General features: G+C 40.2%; 1 protein-coding gene across 3 annotated transcripts in view; it reads left to right on the forward strand.

The window, feature by feature from the left end:
• Positions 1-15,222, forward strand: part of SGMS2 (sphingomyelin synthase 2) — a 49,749-nt gene extending 34,527 nt beyond the window's left edge. For 2 of the 3 annotated variants that reach the window (XM_084855820.1, XM_084855819.1), the window contains exons 2-6: positions 1,035-1,704; positions 3,321-3,438; positions 3,570-3,723; positions 6,563-6,729; positions 9,984-14,630. In XM_084855820.1, coding sequence (XP_084711946.1) covers positions 1,250-1,704; positions 3,321-3,438; positions 3,570-3,723; positions 6,563-6,729; positions 9,984-10,187 — 1,098 coding nt within the window. In that variant the 5' untranslated portion in view covers positions 1,035-1,249 and the 3' untranslated portion in view covers positions 10,188-14,630. Of the gene's footprint in view, positions 1-1,034; positions 1,705-3,320; positions 3,439-3,569; positions 3,724-6,562; positions 6,730-9,983 lie in introns of all 3 variants that reach the window. The other variant, XM_084855821.1, reaches the window with a different exon arrangement.
• Positions 15,223-18,967: the final 3,745 nt, after the last annotated feature.

Below are 18,967 nucleotides of genomic sequence, written 5' to 3' on the forward strand. Positions count from 1 at the left end.
ATATAAGAGCCATGCTGGAGCAGATGAAGGGCCCATCTAGTCCAGCGTTCTTTGCACATAGTGGCCAACCAGCTGTCAACCACAAGCAGGGCATGAGTGCAACAGCACCCGCCCACCCATGTTCCCTAGCAACTGGTGTACGTAGGCTTACTGCCTCTGGTACTGGAGGTAGCACATAACCATCAGGACAAGTAGCCATTGATAGCCTTTTCCTCCAGGAATTTGACCAACCCCCTTTTAAAGCCATCCAAATTGGTGGCCATCACTACATCCTGTGGTAGCGAATTCCATACTTTTACTATGCCTTGAGTGAAGAAGGATTTCCTTTCATCTGTCTTGCATCTCTCACCAATCAGCTTCATAGGATGACCCTGGGTTCTAGTATTTTGAGAGAAGGAGAAAAATTCTCGCTATCCACATTCTCTACACCATGCATACTTTTGTAGACCTCTATCATGTCTCCCCTTACCCTCCTTTTTTCCAAGCTAAACAATCCCAGCTGTTGTAACCTTCTCTCATAGGGGAGATGCTCCAGCCCCTTGATCATTTTAGTTGCCCTTTTCTGCACTTTTTCCAGCTTTACAATATCTTTTTTTAGGTGTCGTGACCAGAACTGTACACAGTATTCAAAGTGTGGTCACACCATGGATTTGTATAGGGGTAGTATGATATTGGCAGTTTTATTCTCAATTCCTTTTCTAATTATGCCTAACATGGAGTTTGCCTTTCTTACAGCAGCCACATACTGGCTTGACATCTTCATTGAGCTGTCCAACTCAACCCCAAGATTTCTTTCCTGGTTGGTTACCACTAGCTCAGATCCCATCAGGGATCATTAAAATCCATATATGTTGCATTTTTCATAACAAGACTTCATACCTGGTTAGGTTTCCTAATTACAGTTAAACAGTAAACCCAATTTGTCTAGTGATTCTTTCAGTATATATCACTTTCCTTTGCAGTACCGTCTAATTCATATGTGAAGGCAACTGTATGGATTTTTACAAATTTTATGTCTTTAACTTTGTTTGCAGAGGTCATGTTGATGGTCCTTGGAACAAAAACTTGTGATACTCTTCCCAGAGAACTGAAGTCATAACTGCAGGAGAAAGTGGGATCCACAATTTCTCACTTTGTTGAAATACCAAAATTGGCTGGAATTGCAGGAGACAGACTTTTATAAAGAAGTGGAAGATATTTTTAGAAATCAGACAGGAATTCAATAGTTCTGCCACACGTGTTAGGCCTGATGGATACCATAGAGACAGCAAAGCTTGAAGAGCACATGGAAGGCCAGAACAATGAAACTTCAAATGGTTATGTTCGACCTACTCTCACTGACAGTGAGGAAAACAAGAATGGCAGCAGCAAACCAAAGAGTTTATCCAATGGTTTGCGAAAAGGTGCTAAAAAGTATCCAGACTATGTACAGATTTCTATGCCCGCTGAATCTAGAAACAAATTCCCTTTAGAATGGTGGAAAACAGGCATTGCCTTTGTGTATGCTCTCTTCAACTTAATTCTAACGACTGTCATGATCACAGTAGTACATGAGAGGGTGCCTCCCAAGGAGCTCAGTCCTCCATTGCCAGATAAGTTTTTTGATTATATTGATCGCGTGGAATGGGCTTTTTCTGTATCAGAAATAAATGGAATTATACTAGTTGGATTATGGATAATCCAGTGGCTGTTTCTCAGATACAAGTAAGTAATGCTGCTTCTTTGGTTTTTCTTACTAAGAGAATTCATGGTGGTATCTGTTTAAAATGTATCATATACAGCAATCTGTGAATTTGCAAAAGAAATACACTTGAAATGGTAGAACAAAGATTTCTGCATTATTGCTATGGCTGCAATAATGCAGTTATAGCCATGAAAAGTATTATTACGTAATATTTTAGATTATCAGTTTTTCTACCTCAGTAACTTATTTTCTAATAAAAATGGAGTAGTTACAGCTGAAGCAAGTTAATTTGTTGTAACGAAGGTACAACATATTTGTTTACATGTAAACCAAAGGTGGTTTAGGCTGCAATCCTATACACTGGAGTGGGAAACCAGGAGCCTGTGGGCCACAAGTGGCCCTCCAGTGTCTCCCCTGCAGCTCACAGGTGCCCTAGCCCCCTTCCACCCCCAAATTCCCTGCCAGCACCTGTACCATTTTTTTCCTTTTGGGGCTTAAAATTGACTTTTTGCCGCTCTAGCCCACCAAGCTCCATGGTTTCTCTGAATCACAGAATCATAGAATAGTAGGGTTGGAAGGAGCCTATAAGACCACCAAGTTCAACCCCCGGATAAATGCAGGAATCCAAGTCAAAACATCCCTGACAGATGGCTGTCCAGCCCCGTCTTGAATGCCTCCAGTGTGGGAGAGTCCACCACCTCCCTAGGTAATTGGTTCCACTGTCATACTGCTCTAACAGTCAGGAAGTTTTTCCTGATGTGGAAAGCCTTTCCTGCCCAGGGAGGAGAGGTTTAACATCCTGATCCCCCCATGGAGGGGATGTGAGGTGTGTGTTGTCCAGCCCTGTTATACACACTTACCTGGGAGAAGGTCCCATTGAACTTAGCGGGACTTGCATTTCAGTAGACATGTACAGGATTGCACTGTTAACTTGAAAGAAAGCTAGCACAGTAAATAATTAAAATGTGCTAGCTACTATCTTTCCCAGTTTATATGAGCTAAATCCTCATGAAGAGAGCAGTTCTGTTTTCTGTGGAGGAAGTAAAACATGATGAACCATACACTTTCTCGTGATGTACAGGAAGTAAGCATGTTGTTTCACAGGAATTGCCAGTGGTCTGCATCAGCTTTTTCTCTGTGCAGTTGTAACACAGGGTTGCTCCACGTGGAGGATTTTAGCATTTTTAAGCTAAGTCTATGAGGAGTGTGAATGTTGCAACCCTTGGAAATCCAAAATTCTATCATAAAATGTGCTTTTAATGGTTTTTCCCCTGTATTACTGGTCAGTACTGCATCATAAGAAGAGTTCTGGTGGATCAGACCAAAGGCCCATCTAATCCAGCCTGCTATTTCACACAACAGCCAGCCAGATGCTTCCAGGAAGCTCACAAATATGATATGAAGGCATTAGCCCTTCCCAGTCCTTCTAAAAGAAATAACCAGTACTTAACTCTTTCTCTGGAGCAGGCAGTGGTTCTTCAGCTTCTTTATGAATCTCATTTTGCTATGCCTATATTGCACAAATAGAGCATAGGGAGGGTGTCACATTAAATTTTTCAGGCACAACAGCCTTTTTCCTATAGAGATGTACATATAGCATAACACTACGAATATTCTCTATTAAATTTTTTTCCAGATCAATAGTGGGGCGAAGGTTCTTTTTTATACTGGGAACTTTGTACCTCTACCGCTGCATTACAATGTACGTCACCACCCTACCTGTGCCTGGAATGCATTTTCAGTGTGCTCCAAAGGTAAATGCTAATGAATATAAATTATCTTTATTTTAAAAATGAATTGGCTTGGAATGGTTTATCCACCCAGATATTTCTTTCAGCTTGTGTTTTGTTTTTGTTTTCTCTTTCTCCCTTTGACTTAATCCTAGCTAAATGGAGATTCTCAAGCTAAAGTTCAACGAATTCTGCGACTAATTTCTGGTGGTGGACTGTCTATAACAGGCTCGCACATCTTATGTGGAGATTTCCTGTTCAGTGGTCACACTGTCGTGCTAACTCTCACATACCTATTTATCAAGGAATGTAAGTTTGCAATATTCAGAAATCAATTTTTTTTAACTGAAAAAATACTTAGGGATGCTTATCCAGTGATTTTATACCAGTTTCAGTGTTCCAAATACATATTATAGTTTGATATGCATATGTAAAGTTTAAGTAGATGCTTCTGATTTTGGAGTAATGAAAACAGCAGAAAGCGTGGATCAATTCTGGCATTAGGGCTACTGCATGGAAGCCTCTTAAAACTGTTCCATGTGGTCCCATTATCCTTGAACATTTGTCATGCTGGCTAGGACTGATGGGAATTGTAGTCAAAACTATATAGGGGGCACCAGGTTGGGGAAGGCTGCTATGCGATAAGGGTGAGGGAATTGTAGTTTGAAGCCAGAAAAAGTACTGTTGTATTATTCTGAAGCTAAGTGGAAGATGCTCCACTGATCTCTTTGAACAGGCATTTTGCCAGTATAAAAGATGCTTCCTGTGTTCTCATCCCTGTTTATCAATATATTTTACTCCCTGGCCAGAGATAGCTGTACAAACTTCCTTCCATCCACCTGCCTTGCCATTTATTTTTGGAATGAGCAATAAAACCAAGTTGTACACTGATTATTTTTTGAGTTAATTGCATAAACTGGGTGAAATAACTTAAATAGGCACTGGGGTAGGTATTCTTCAAAAAGGTAAAGGAAATGATTTTCTGATCTAATTTTGCTATCTCCTTTCTTTCCTCAAATGTAATTATATTTTGTGTGCTACCATGCATAAGGGAGTGGCACTTAAGTCATGGTCATGAATTATAGAATGAAGGCAGGAATATAGTTGTGGAAGCCATTTATCCCCTTGGATGAATGGATTGATAAGATGGATATATTTGACCTTTTGCTTGAGGGCACCAAATTGTTGCAGTGCAATTTTAATTTCTCTTCATCTGCGATCTTAAAATGTAGGGTTTAAATTTGGGGGAGGTGTTTTGTAACACTCCTTGTTTTTTCTGCTATTTCCCTTCTTCTTTACTTTGAAAGATAATGATGTTTCAGGTAACAAAGAGAAGTGAGGAAAGGCTCCCAGAAAGTGTAGGGGGGAGAGTAATATAAATAACAGGTAGTAGCTGACAACTGGTGAGCTAGGTGGTACCATTTGGAGGGATAGATTGGGACCCAGGGTTACCAATTGATAACCATTTTTATAAAAGAATGACAGCGCAGTCTAATATGATGCAGTGCAGACAATGACCCAGTTCGCATGTCATGGCATTAATTCCTACGTTGTTTAACCCAGAAATTGCAGGGATAGGACGAGTGTGCAAGCCGTGTGTTCATTATTTTCACTTTTAATTAACAACCCAGGAATGGCCTGTTCCTGGGTTGTTTTGTGATGTGCAAACCCAGAAACTCAGGGTTGTTTATTTGTTAAACAACCTTTAACCAACAACAAACCATGGGCAATTGTTGGGTTAACAATTCATAGTTTCCAAGTTCACATGTAACAAAAAAGAACCCAGGAACAGGCTCTGCTCGTCCCTGAAATTACTGGGTTAAACAACCTAGGAATCCCCGCTGTCACTCACGCTCTCCACTTATCCCTATAATTCTTGGGTTAGGCATAATTAGAAAAGGAATTGTGAATAAAACTGCCAATATCATACTGCCCTTATACAAATCTATGCTGCGACCACACTTGGAATACTGTGTACAGTTCTGGTCACAACACCTAAAAAGAAGGTATTGTAGAGCTGGAAAAAGTGCAGAAAAGGGCAACTAAAATGATCAAGGGGTGGAGCATCTCCCCTATGAGAGAAGGTTACAACAGTTGGGATTGTTTAGCTTGGAAAAAGGAGGGTAGGGGGAGGCATGATAGAGGTGTACAAAAGTATGCATGGTGTGAAGAATGTAGATAGGGAGTCATTTTTCTCCCTCTCTCAAAATTCTAGAAACCGGGGTCATCCCGTGAAGCTGATTGGTGGGAGATTCAAGACAGATAAATGGAAGGATTTCTTCACACAGTGCATGGTTAAACTATGGAATTAGTTCAAGTTCCTGGAGGAAAAGGCTAACAATGGCTACTAGTCTTGATGGCTATGATACCTGTAGTACCAGAGGCAGTGAGCCTATGTACACCGGTTGCTGGGGAACATGGGTGGGAGGGTGCCATTGTGCCCGTGTCCTGCTTGTGGATTCCTGGTCAACAGCTGGTTGGCCACTGTGTGAACAGAATGCTGGACTAGGTGGACCATTGGTCTGCTCCAGCATGGCTCTTCTTATGGGTTAAACAACCAGGAATTGCTGCTGTTATATGCAAACCAGGTGTATGACATTGTATATGAACATACAAAGCTGCTATTGGTCCTTCTAGCCCAGTGCTATCTAATCTCCAAGGGCAGTGGCTCTCCAACATCTCAGGCAAAGATCCTTTCTTGCCAGGGAATTCTTTCAATTGATCAAAGGATTGAACCTGAGATTTTCTGCATGCAAGAGGTATGCTCTGCCATATCCCCCAGTTGCACCAGTCTGTGGAGTGGATTACTCTAGTCAGTTATATATCAGATGTACAGTCAACTACCAGCATGGTGCAGATTGTGCAGGCTAGCTAAACAATTAGCCTTCATATTTTTGCTTTCCACAAATGCTCCAAGAAATAACTTCCACTAAATTTCAGTCTGTGCTCGAAGTACATGACACCTTGTTCCTGTGAATTAAGTACAGAATCTGTGTGTGTGTGTGTTCAAGCGCAACCACACACACACAGAGATGCATGTGCATGTATCTGTATACACCAATGAGCTCAAATGAAGTTGTGTCACTTTTGCCACTGCAGATACTGTTCCCACACTGAACTTCTTTTGTATGCTTTTCTTTTTGTACAGATTCACCTCGTCACTTTTGGTGGTATCACTTGATCTGCTGGTGTATGAGTGTAGCTGGAATAATCTGTATCCTGGTAGGACATGAACATTACACTGTTGATGTCGTCATTGCTTATTATATCACCACAAGGCTCTTCTGGTGGTACCATGCAATGGCTAATGAAAAGGTGAGTAACAGGCCTGTCAGCTTTGACATTAATATTGGATGCTTGAGTTCTATAGTATTGTTCTGCAAAATGTATAGGGTTGTATCCAATGTTAGTCCTACTTAGAGTAGACACATTCATTTTTATAATGTTCTGAATTAGGCTTGAGTTTGAGGCATTTCTCATTTTCCTTTTGAAAGGCATCAGTCTACTCTTGGGAATTGGATGGCTCAACAGCTGGGAAAATATCAGTGTAATCCAGAAAAAGCAAGCCATGACATGGCCCATTTGAATTCAAAGGAATTAACAACCCAGCCCCATGTATATACTGTCAGGGCCAGAAATATTGGAACAAGGATAACTGCTTTGGCAGTTGGCCTCTGTACACCACCATGTTGAAGTTGAAAGGAAACACACCCAGATGGGAGTGAAGTCAGGACTCTCAGCTGTAATTCAAGGGGTGTGACAAAAGTGGGGCACTAACCATTCAGGAAGGACAGCCAGTGGCATACACACACACCCATCGTTGGTGGCTCATAAGTAATGGAACGAATGGCTGACAAGCAGCCGCATGGCCAGGTGTGGTCCATTTCCTGGGTACCCCATGACCAATCAAGCAGAGAAAAGGCCTGGAGGTTGTTCTGAGTGTTACATTTGCATTTGGTAGCTGTTCACTGGAACTCCCAACATGAGGTCCAAAGAGATGTCCATGCGAGTGAAGGAGGCCATCATTAGGAAACAAAATAAACCCATCAGAGAGATAGCAAAAACAGTGGGAGTGGCCAATACAACCGTTTGGAACATCCTGAAAAAGAAGGAATTAACTGGCAAGCTCAGCAACAGCAAAAGGCCTGGAAGACCACGGAAGACAACTAAAGTGGATGACCGCAGAATTCTGCTCAGGGTGAAGAGGAACCCTTTCACAACATCTAGCCAGGTCAAGAACGCTCTTGCAGAGGTAGGCATGTCATTGTCAACATCTACAGTCAAGAGACGGCTTTATGAATGTAAATACAGAGGCTTCACAACAAGGTGCAAACCACTGGTAATGCTCAAGAACCGAAAGGCCAGATTAGCCTTTGCCAGCAAACACCTAAAAAAGCCTGTCCAGTTCTGGAATAAGATTCTTTGGACTGATGAAACCAAGATTAACTTGTATCAGAATGATGGGAAGAGAAAAGTATGGAGAAGGAAAGGAACAGCTCATGATCCAAAGCATACCACATCATCTGTCAAACATGGTGGAGGCAGTGTTATGGCATGGGCATGTATGGCTGCCAATGGAACCGGGTCACTGGTGTTTATTGATGACCTGACTGCTGATCAAAGCAGCAGGATGAATTCTGAAGTGTATAGGGCTATACTTTCTGCTCAGATTCAGCCGAATGCTGCCAAACTGATTGGGCAGCGCTTCATATTGCAGATGGATAATGACCCAAAACATACAGCAAAAGCTACCCAAGAGTTTCTGAAGGCAAGGAAGTGGGATGTTCTTCAATGGCCAAGTCAGTCACCTGATCTCAACCCAATAGAGCATGCTTTCCACTTACTGAAGACAAGACTGAAGGCAGAAAGACCCACAAACAAGCAGCAGCTGAAGGCAGCTGCAGTCAAGGCCTGGCAAAGCATCTCGAGGGAGGAAACTCAGCATTTCGCCATGTCCATGGGTTCCAGACTTCAGGCAGTCATTGACTGCAAAGGCTTTTCATCCTGGTATTAAAGGCGATCCTTAAGTTTGAAATGATGTTGTTTTGTTCTATTACTTATGAGCCACCAATGATGGGTGTGTGTGTATGCCACTGGCTGTCCTTCCTGAATGGTTAGTGCCCCACTTTTGTCAAACCCCTTGAATTACAGCTGAAAGTTCTGACTTCACTCCTATCTGGGTGTGTTTCCTTTCAACTTCAACATGGTGGTGTACAGAGGCCAACTGCCAAAACAGTTATCCTTGTTCCAATACTTCTGGCCCTGACTGTATACCAAATCTTACCTATTTAAATGGGCCTTATTCCCAACTAAATTTGCATAGTACTACCTTAAGCATTTAACTGTATACATTTGTTGCATTGTTTTCAAAGAGACATGGTTGCAACTAATTTTTGCTGAGTTGCATTCATAGTATCTTAGCTACACCATACATACCATCATGGAAATATTGGGCAGTATCCAGTGGTATTATTCTGTAAACTCACATACCACTAGTGCAGTTCTGCTGAATCTTTCTGTTGCGCAAGCGCTTGCGCTTACACTTGTGCAACTGATTGTGCAAGCACTTGTGTATTATGCTTGTGCAACCAGTTGTGCAGAGGTACTTGCGCAGCTGTATCTTTTGTTGGATTCTTCTCTTGCACATAGTACGTAAACTACTTTCCACTAGTGAATTGTCATTTGCATTGGCATAACAACACAGTTGGATGCTGCCCGTTAGGTTGTGAGGGCAAAATTCCATAAGAAATCTTGGAAGGGAATTTTGTCTTTGAGCACAGATTATTGCTTATAGAGATGGAGTTACTTTCTGAAAGATAAAGTTCTATATGTTATGGTTGCTCCATATCTTAAATATCTGAGGAACTATATTATGAGAAGCGGGTCTATGTTAAAATCAATTCACCATGCAATTTTAGTGGAACTAGAGGGTCAGGAAGCTATTTGTAAGTTAATATTTATCTGGTTCAGCTTATGCTGATCCTCCAAATCTACTAGATTTTCCTTTGCTTAATTATGAATTTGTTAAAGGCGAGAAGAGTGGCATTTCCACCATGTATATGGAATGTTGCTCTTAAACGTTGTAGGTAGTTGAAGAACAAAGCCATTTACAAAAGAAACACTGAGGTGCATAGAACAATCAAAGGGAGCCTCATATAGTTCTATATATGAAGTCAAGCAGGTCTGGGCCTATCCATTATGGCATTACCTGGATGGGAGAACTGCCTAGGAACCCCATGTATGGCACTCTAATATCCTTGAAGGAAAGAAGTAATAAGAGTAGTAATGAATACTACTTTGCCCAGTTTTATTTTACTGAACTCTGTTTCCAATAACGGAGATATATAAAAAAGAAGAAGTCCTGCACAAAAACAATTTGGAGTATGAAGGAGAGGAAGAAAGTCATATGGATCATCCTGTTTGACTAGTCATACCTCTGGTTTTCAGGCATTTCGGTCCATGGAAGTGCTTTCTGTTTAAGGAAAAGTAAGAATATTTCTAGTGGCCATGTGGCCTTTTTTATATAGTCCAAACAGGATCTTAATATATATTTTCCCCTCTTAATGCAGAACTTGAAAATCTCATCACAGACTAACTTTCTGTCTCGAGCATGGTGGTATCCAATATTCAATTTCTTTGAGAAGAATGTACAGGGCTCAGTTCCTTGTTGTTTCTCATGGCCAATATCTTGGCCCCCTAGCTGTTTCAAGTCTTCATGCAAAAAATATTCCCGAGTTCAGAAATTGGGAGAGGACAATGAAAAATCCACCTGAAGAAACTGAAGGCAAGAAAATGGATCAACACTTTACTTTTACCAAAAACATTTGTGCTATAACCAAAGCTCTTAAGATGACTAGATTGTTAACTGAAAAATGGACCAAACTTATGCAGCTGTTCCAAGAAAAGACAATTGTAGACACACACAAAATAATTATTACCCCTTGGTGTGTTTTTCTAGTCATATTGTACAGTTCCAACCCACTCTACAGTGCCAGTAGACACTGGTACTCAGTGACACTCTGGTGCCAACAGAATGCTTCCTGAGGAGAAGAGGAGCCAGGACGTTGGTTTCTTAATGAGATTAAGAGGTGCCAAAGAACACATCACACCATCTGTTGTTAAATATCACTTATCCACAGAAGCACCGAAACAAAATATGAGCTTCATACTTCTGGAGCTTGAGCATAGTAAACTATAAGAGGCGCAATACTGGTTTCTCTAGCTATATACAGAATAGCAGAAACTGGCAGGCAGTGGTTTTATTATTCTCACTAGTGAAGGCAAGACCCGTGACACATGATTGGTGAAACCAGAAGTGAACCTTGATCTTTTTATACTCTCTTTTATGGGAATGAATATATTATGACCCTGTAATGCCACCACAGTTTCCATATAGTCTATCCAATATTGACTTTTACATTTTTTTTTAATAAGTGGTAATTTTATATATGACAATAAAACCTATTCTACCTGATGATACTGTAAGTTAGAAATAATGTCTACTAACATCATCGGGGTTCTGCAAGAGGAAAACTAATTTATTGTTAAAATACATATATGTAAGTCAAGAGAATTATTTAAATTTCTGCTGGTCAGTTATTTGCATGAATGTGTGGCACGTGTGCATAACGTATTTTGAGTATATACATTTTACAGAGAATGCTCAAAATATGGAGGCTCTGCAGTCATTTTCTGCAGTCACAGAATGTTGACACTTCTTCAAGCAATGAGAAAAATATAACAGCTTCTTGGACATCAAATCTGCTCCACAGGGTTGAGGGACCTTTCAGACCAGTATGGGAGGTGATGTGGGAGGCTGCAGGGAGGAGGGGGAATCACAAAAAATTGTCTCCCTCCCTGTACTGCTAACAGGAGCCTCCAAGGCTCCGAGGGATCAAAGATCTGGGATCTCTTGGTGGAGAGGAGGGACACCTACTGGATACAACCCATTCAAAATTATGGAACATGAGATTGTCCAGGCTCTGTGGTCTACCTGTTTTTCAGATGATGCTTGAAGGATTATCACCATTCTCTTGTGATTGTTGCTGTAACACCTGTGCACGTGACCATACGTTTACACATGCATTAGCAAATTATATATGAATTTAAATAATGCATTTAATGGCTATGGGAGGCAAATCCTCCAGTGCTTCTTGTGTAAATGGGCTCCAAAACAGGATGTTTTGAATGCTTAAAAAGAAATGTTACAATTTTTGAAGAAACTATAGAACATTGAGCCAGATCTGATACATTTACAGATGAACATCACTTTTGTTTTTCCTTGGCATGAATTTAAGTTGTTGTGCCAAGCTTATTCACTGCAGTAGGTGTGGTTTTGTTTCACTATTATCTAATACTATTTATTATTAAATGGTCATGTGGCCAGTCTTCTACCTTCTTGCTTTCAGGGTTTGTTTGTTTGGACAAAGTGTCTCTTTATAATATAAACTTAATATGTGGAAACACCCTAACTTTTTATTAAGCTAAAGTGCAAGAAAGCTAACATGGCCCACTTCTTTTGTTCTGTTTTGTATAGGAATCAAACAGTGCCATTAGCATTACAATATCTAGCAGTTAAATATGCTGTATTTTTCCTTGTTACCAAATGCTTTTATAAAAAAAAAAATCTAAGTAAAAGTAAGATTCAGAAAATAACTCTTTGAATTTGCCTTACTCTAATCTGTTACTATAATACTTTGAAGACTATCATTACGTAACAAGAGAATCCAATTAGAACATATAGGGTGCAATCCTATGCAAGTTTAGACAGACAAAAAGCCTACAACTCCGGGCATGCTGGGAGTTGTAGGCCTTTTTTCTGTCTAAACATGCATAGGATTGCACCCTTACTGCCTTAATATTCAGAATGTAGGTCTGAATGTTTATTCCATTGCCAAAGCTAATTCTGGTTTTCAGAAGATCGCTTTGGCGACAGTAAATTCTAGTACAGCCTTCCCCAACCTGATCTGTTCCAGATGATTTATACTAACTACAGCTCCCTGCATTCTTGACTATTAGCCATGCTGGTTAAGGCAGATGAGAGTTGGTCCAAAACATCTGGCACCAGGTTGGAGAAGGCTGTTCTAATACAATAAATAATAAATAATGTATCCTGATCATAGAGGGCAGTGAAGTATGATTAGCCAGCCAGATGCCTTTTACAGGTTATTTTTCCTCACTGGAAGTATTTAACATACTCTCAGGTCAATTCCAGGCACACACACGCAACTTTTCTATGTTAATAGCTAACCAGATATTTTAGTAAACAATGAGATGCTGATAAAATGACAGATTCAGATTTAAAACGTAAGGCTAAAACCAAACTTTTTTGTATTTCTCCTTCACTGGAGACAGTGGCAAAAGTCCCAAGAAATATGAGGTGAAGATAGATGTAGTGGGACTCCTTTCCATCCAGCAGCCTTCTCAAGACAACTTCAAATATGACAAAAAGTATACACTAGAAAACGCTTATGAGTATGAATGTAGTACTCGGCCTGTGTTGATCATCATATGTGCATGTAGCAAAATATTACATGTGTTTGCATGTAACAGTTGACAGCTGGCTTGCATGCAATTTTTCAACAACAAAAGTGTTTCTTATGTAGGCATTTCATCATCTTTGATGCTACTGTCAAGCTGGATTGAAACTTGGATGTTTCAAAAGCAAATGGGGGTGTAGGTGGCAGGCTTCTGTTTGGAGGGAAACTCCTACCATGTACTTTCAATGTGTTGCATGAATGTTGTAGACTCAATCCAGTGGCAAAAATTCAGAAGGTACACATGTAGAAACAGTTTCTTCCCTCAAGTCTTCAGCATGATTTCTAAACCTTAAAGCAGTTTAACTTAAATGTACTGAGAGAGGACCTAGATTTGAGAGCGCCATCATTTAACACATGCACATTTTGCCTCCCTGGGTTGGATCCGATGAGTGGTCCAGAGAAACCTGGGCCCATTTATGTTCCACAGGAAATTGGTGAAACCTAAGCTCACAGTTGCTTTAAAAAGAAGTCTTAATGATTTTCAGTCATTATTGATTTTCAAGAAAGCTTGACTTTAGATTGCTTTCAAAACTAAAGCACAGACATCTAGTATTCAAATGGTATATTTTAATTAACTGACCAGTATATTTATGAAGAGAAATTAGAATGAGCTTGATCAGGTGACACCTGTTTCAAGAATTGTTATGGTGAAATTTGAACGCTTTTGTTTCTTATCCTTATTGTCTTGAATGTGAATGGCTAAATTTGGGAATAAATTAATGAATCTACTTAGATGGCAAGTAAAATGTGACTGACTCAGAAGACAGTTAGAGAAGGAACACTCTAGGAAATAATACGCTGCTTGGAAACCACTTAATGGATTAACTGCCTGACAAATGGGAAAAAATGTTGATTGTGAGAACAGTTCTTGAACATGTTTGTTCTGATTTGTAGTGGGATTTTATCTCTTCCGTACAATTAAGTATAGTTACACAATAACAAAAATAATGGCCTGTATGGGCCCTGCAGAACTTGCAGGTCATGTCTGGTGGACCCCCCAAGGGCTTAAATAACCCTTCTGTTTTTTTCTGCCTGCCTGGGCCTAAAAACAAGAGGGATTGTTGAGAGCCTGACAGGCCACCCAACATATGTAGCTGGTAGGCCACATTTAGCTATATGGTCACAGGTTGTGAAATCTGAACTCTGCTGCTATTTTCCTCCCAAATATTTTAACCCTTTCCATGAAAAGTTTTAAAAGTATAGAGACCCTGTGATCCTAAGAAATACACACACACACACACACACACACACGGAACTTAAATGTAAACTTCAGTATGCCTTTAAGACAATAAAAATACTTGTCTGTACTATAAAGCCATCTTCACCTATCAAAAAGGAGATTGAAAATACTATTTAGAGATGTGCCTAAAGTCAATTGGTAACCAGTATAGTAAGATGAATGTTGATGTACTTCTAAAAGTAAGAAGATAACATACTCAAAATCACTACTATAGTCACAGCTGAGCCTTTTTATCAGGGATGGGCAACTTATAGCTCTCCAGACGTTGCTGAACTGCAACTCCCATTAGCCCTTACCACTGGTCCCGCCAGCTTGAGCTGATGGGAGCTGCTGCCCAACAACATCTGGAGGACACCAGGTTGCCAACCCTGGGGTTGTTTGTTTGTTTTCTCCCAGTTTTATGGATTCTTAAATTGGATTAAATATTCTTTAAATCCATCAAATACCAGTACTTTGCAATTTCTTTGACATGTTTTGTTTTCTGGTATATATAAAAAGGTTTCTCTGTATTGTCTATAAAGTGCCTCTGATAACACTTTTGAAATAGTAGGTACTGTTTTAGGTGCTTATGTATTCAGGTGCTTCAAAGTGGGTTTAGTACTCTAACTTCAGGAATAAATTTACAGCCCAATTCCACACCTAGGTAGGCTTGTAAGCCCATTGATTTGAATGGGCCAGACTCTGGATAGGATTGGGCTGTTAAAGATTTTATCTATAGTTGTAGTTTCTAAAGGGGGGGGGCGCCTTGGTGCTTGGCAACCTTGTAACTACAGATGACTTGCAATAAATGTCTTGAATATGTTAGTAACTAAACCTAGGTATATAATAATACGGATATGATCTCTGTACAATGTGCCTATGAGAGCCCCCTAATGGACACACATGGCATTGTGTTGCAGTTCAGTTTTAATGAGCATATTTTTGTGGCTTAATCCTCAAAGACTGAATACTTCAAGAAACAAACAAATCCTTATATTTTTACCCATACATTTTGCATTAAAAGAGAAGTGTAATAAACTTTTTATCTACACCATTGCTGCTTTTTATATGTCTTTCTAGTTTAGGCCAGGAGGCAGAAATAAAGAGATAATATAAATAATGAATATATGTGCAATATTTTATAGTGAAAACACAGTATAGGGAAGTGGCAACTGGATGAGATTTACATATTCGGTACCAATAATCCCCTTAAGCATTTATTTTCAATGGGTTGGATTCAGACTAAATTCAATGAAGTTGCCCTTATGTCCCATTGAAGCCAATGGGTCTTCAACTAAGTCATGACTAACTTATCTGATTGATTTCAATGAGGCCTGAGTCCAAATAACTTCGTCTGGATCCAACCCATTTTTTTAAAATAACAAGCTGTTACGTTTTACAAGCTCTGAAATATTTGGATATAAGCACCTTGCACAACTTATTTCAGAATAAGGGCTTTCAGTTTTAACTTGTCATTCTATAGCAACACAGCTTGTACTAATTTTAAAGTAATTGTAGTATATCTGAATGCAACTCTTGGGGACTGCATATCTCTTTCCAAACTCAATAGGAAGAGCTGGTAATGCCACTAAGGGTACAATCCTATCCATGTTTAGACAGGAAAAAGTCCTACGACTCCCAGCACTCCCCAGCTGACTACAATTTTGAAAGATGGGCGGTAGGTGGGCAGCAGGCCAATAAACTCATTGGCTCCTTAGGAACTGAATGTCATGTCCTGATTAGTAAAAGCACTGAACCATCCCTATTCCAGTCATTTTCAGCCAGAATCAAGCATGTGTAGAATTTCTGTCAGTTCAGCCAATATTCAGGGAGAACAGTACCCAGATCACCAAGTAAATGCCTTATATAAGCAAAGTTGTGAAAGAGATCTACACAATTTCACACACTTTTTATGCTAGTTTAATTGCTATGCCTCCCCTCCAAAAAGAATCCTAGGCATTGTAGTTTGGTGCTGGCTAAACTGGATGTGATTCTGGGCAGTCCCTAATAGAACTGCCCATGGGTTCTTTCTCTCTTTAGTTCAGAGAAGCCGTCAGTGAATAGGATGGAAGAAGCAGAACTAGGGCACCTGTATGTTCCTTCCACAGATATGGGGCAAGTAGCATCTTCAGGGGGCAGATTTTGATCTGGGAAAATGGTGTTACAGGGCAGGAGGTTAAACAACCCCTTTGCAGCTGCTTTGCTTTTTTTTTTTTTTTTAAGTGGGTGATCTGGTCACAGATTTCTTAGCATCTCATCTAATTTGGCCCGAGAAATAGTACAAAGGATGTATCGTAGAACTATGGCTCCTTGTGGAAAAGGAAATGACTGTTTTTTTTGTGATCTCATATAGTTGAGGGAAGAGCGACCTCTGCCTGAGTTCCTGGAGAGCTGCAATTAGTTGAACATACTGTACTAGGCGGACTACTATGCTAATTTGGTCCTTTATAGTACGCGCTCTGTAGCTTGAATGGAACCAGTTTTTTCTCCTTTTACGACAAGCCCATAATGTTAGAATGTCATTTTATGTCTATGCAGAAGGTGCTATAAAATATGTTTACATAATTCCAGAGATTTAGAAAATACATTGAAGGGAAATTTTTAATTGCTTTTAATGGAAAATCACTGTGCTCCTGGTCATATAACGGAACTGAAGCATTCTCTCTCTCTTGCACATGCGCGCGCGCGCGCACACACACACACACACAGCGCAAATAAAGATATGAGATACTCGTATCATTTCACAAAACTTGCTTTCCAGTGAAAATGCTGAAATTTTCATGGCTGCATAGCTGTTTTAATTCAGTTTCTCCATGCATGTATACGCTCATACAGAGTTATTTCATGTGTGAACACCCATAATCATTTTTAATCGGAGGGTTGTATCCAATTGTGTCATTTCCAGCAGAACAAAATCTGCTCCGGAGGGTTGGGGAGCATGTGGGGGAAAGGGGAAGAGAAACTCCTGTTGCACAAGCAGAAGTCTCATTCTGCGTAACATTGGATTTAACCCAGCATAAGTAAAAAAAAAAGTCTAGGATGGGGACAAGAGTATTTGAAAGACTGTGGCAGTGACTGCTGTAAATGGAGACTGGAGAAGATTGGGCGATAATTGGGAGGAAAGCCATTTACTTTTTATAACTCTTAATCTGCATTTGTATATACATAAAATATTTTAAACTTGCTTTCACACTTCAGAATGTAAAACATGTTGCAGACCTGGGTCTATCTTGTCCAGTGGTCTGTTTCGAAAAGGGGCTTCTAGTACTCCAAGATATCATGTCCATGTTCATGAAGGAAAGTTGAATGATCTGGAGTTAATGGGGAGGGGCTTTAGGGGCACTGAACTAAATGAAGAGCAGAGATCTTTTAAAGCAGAGGTGGGCAACTTGTGTCCCTCCAACTGGACTGCAACTCCTATCATCCATCTCCATTGGCTATGCTGGCAAGGGCATCTGGATCACCACAAGTTGCCTACCCCTGTTTTAAATATTGCTTGATAATAATTGGTGCAATCTTTTTGAGATTGATACTGGGACAGGTCACAGACTCTACTGAGTTTAAAAACACTTGTTCAACAAGAATATTGTTCAACAAGCTTCCAGATGAGGCTTTTATGGTGCAATCATCCTGCCTTATTCATAGAATTTTACATTGTCTTCCAGTTGTAGCCCTCCTGTGTTTTCCCACCGCTTCTTCCATCTTACCATAGAAAATCCATTAAGGAAAAAAAGGAATTGCTGCCTTCTGACTGGTAGCGCTAGGAACCTTATGTCTGAAGCACCACACACAAAATGTAGGCTGCTGTATCTTTTTCTGGCAAAATATAAATTGAGCAGAGATTGGCTGTATACAGGGATATAACTGTTCGAAACTGTACACCTGTAATAAGGAAGACTTTGCTATGAATATGAACAGTTCAATTGACCTGTTGCTCTTCTGAACATAGCATTATATACTTTAGGGATGGGGAATGTGTGACCTGAGGTGTAGTGGTAAATTTTTGAAGTTCAGGCACTCATCATGACAGTCTCCATAGCCACGCCTCTAAGGAGAGCCCAAAATTGCGGCCAGCTGTGTCGATCCATATCAGCAAACCAGTTCTAGCATTTTTTTCATCTCCAGCAGGAGGAGGTCTTTTGCAAAGCTAATGGGTCGTAATTGCCCATTCAAGACCAATCACCCCAAAATACATTAAAACACAGAACAGTATATTGTTGCTGGGAAAATTCATTTCCCCCCAACAACTGTGAGGATTGCAGCTCTCAGAGGAAACAGGGAAGTCTGAGCGAGGTAGCAGATGTCAGCATCCCTACTATTAAAAAAAGTGCTGGTGCTGCATCCCTGTGAGCCCGGACTCCACTACACCACCACATGTGCTCCTCAAGATGTTGGGCCTGTAAGTCCCATCAGCCCTAGCCGGCATAAGTAATGGTGAGGTAGGACTTGCAGTCCAATGAGATCTGGAGAGTCATGTGTTCCCCAGCCCTCATGTAACATGAAGCACAACTATACTAAACATTAAACCTATTTTAACCAATGGGTTAAAGAACCTATACTTAACCCAAGGGTTAATTAACAACGTTCCGTGTTTTTACATTATACGCATACATGAGTTTCAAACATATTTAAATATTACAAATCTTGGTAATTGTAGACCTATGAAGGTGCTAGCATTTCAAAGAGAATCCTCAGCATTTGCAGAAAGCGACTGTTTCCATGATCAGGTGGGGGAGGCAACGCAAGTTCAACCAAATTAAAACTGATTTAAACTTGTAATGTAGATAATGCCTTT

Source organism: Heloderma suspectum, chromosome 5 (assembly GCF_057233095.1).
Source record: "Heloderma suspectum isolate Gila_16-S chromosome 5, 16-S_ref, whole genome shotgun sequence".
In the NCBI taxonomy this organism is placed as follows: Eukaryota; Metazoa; Chordata; class Lepidosauria; order Squamata; family Helodermatidae; genus Heloderma; species Heloderma suspectum.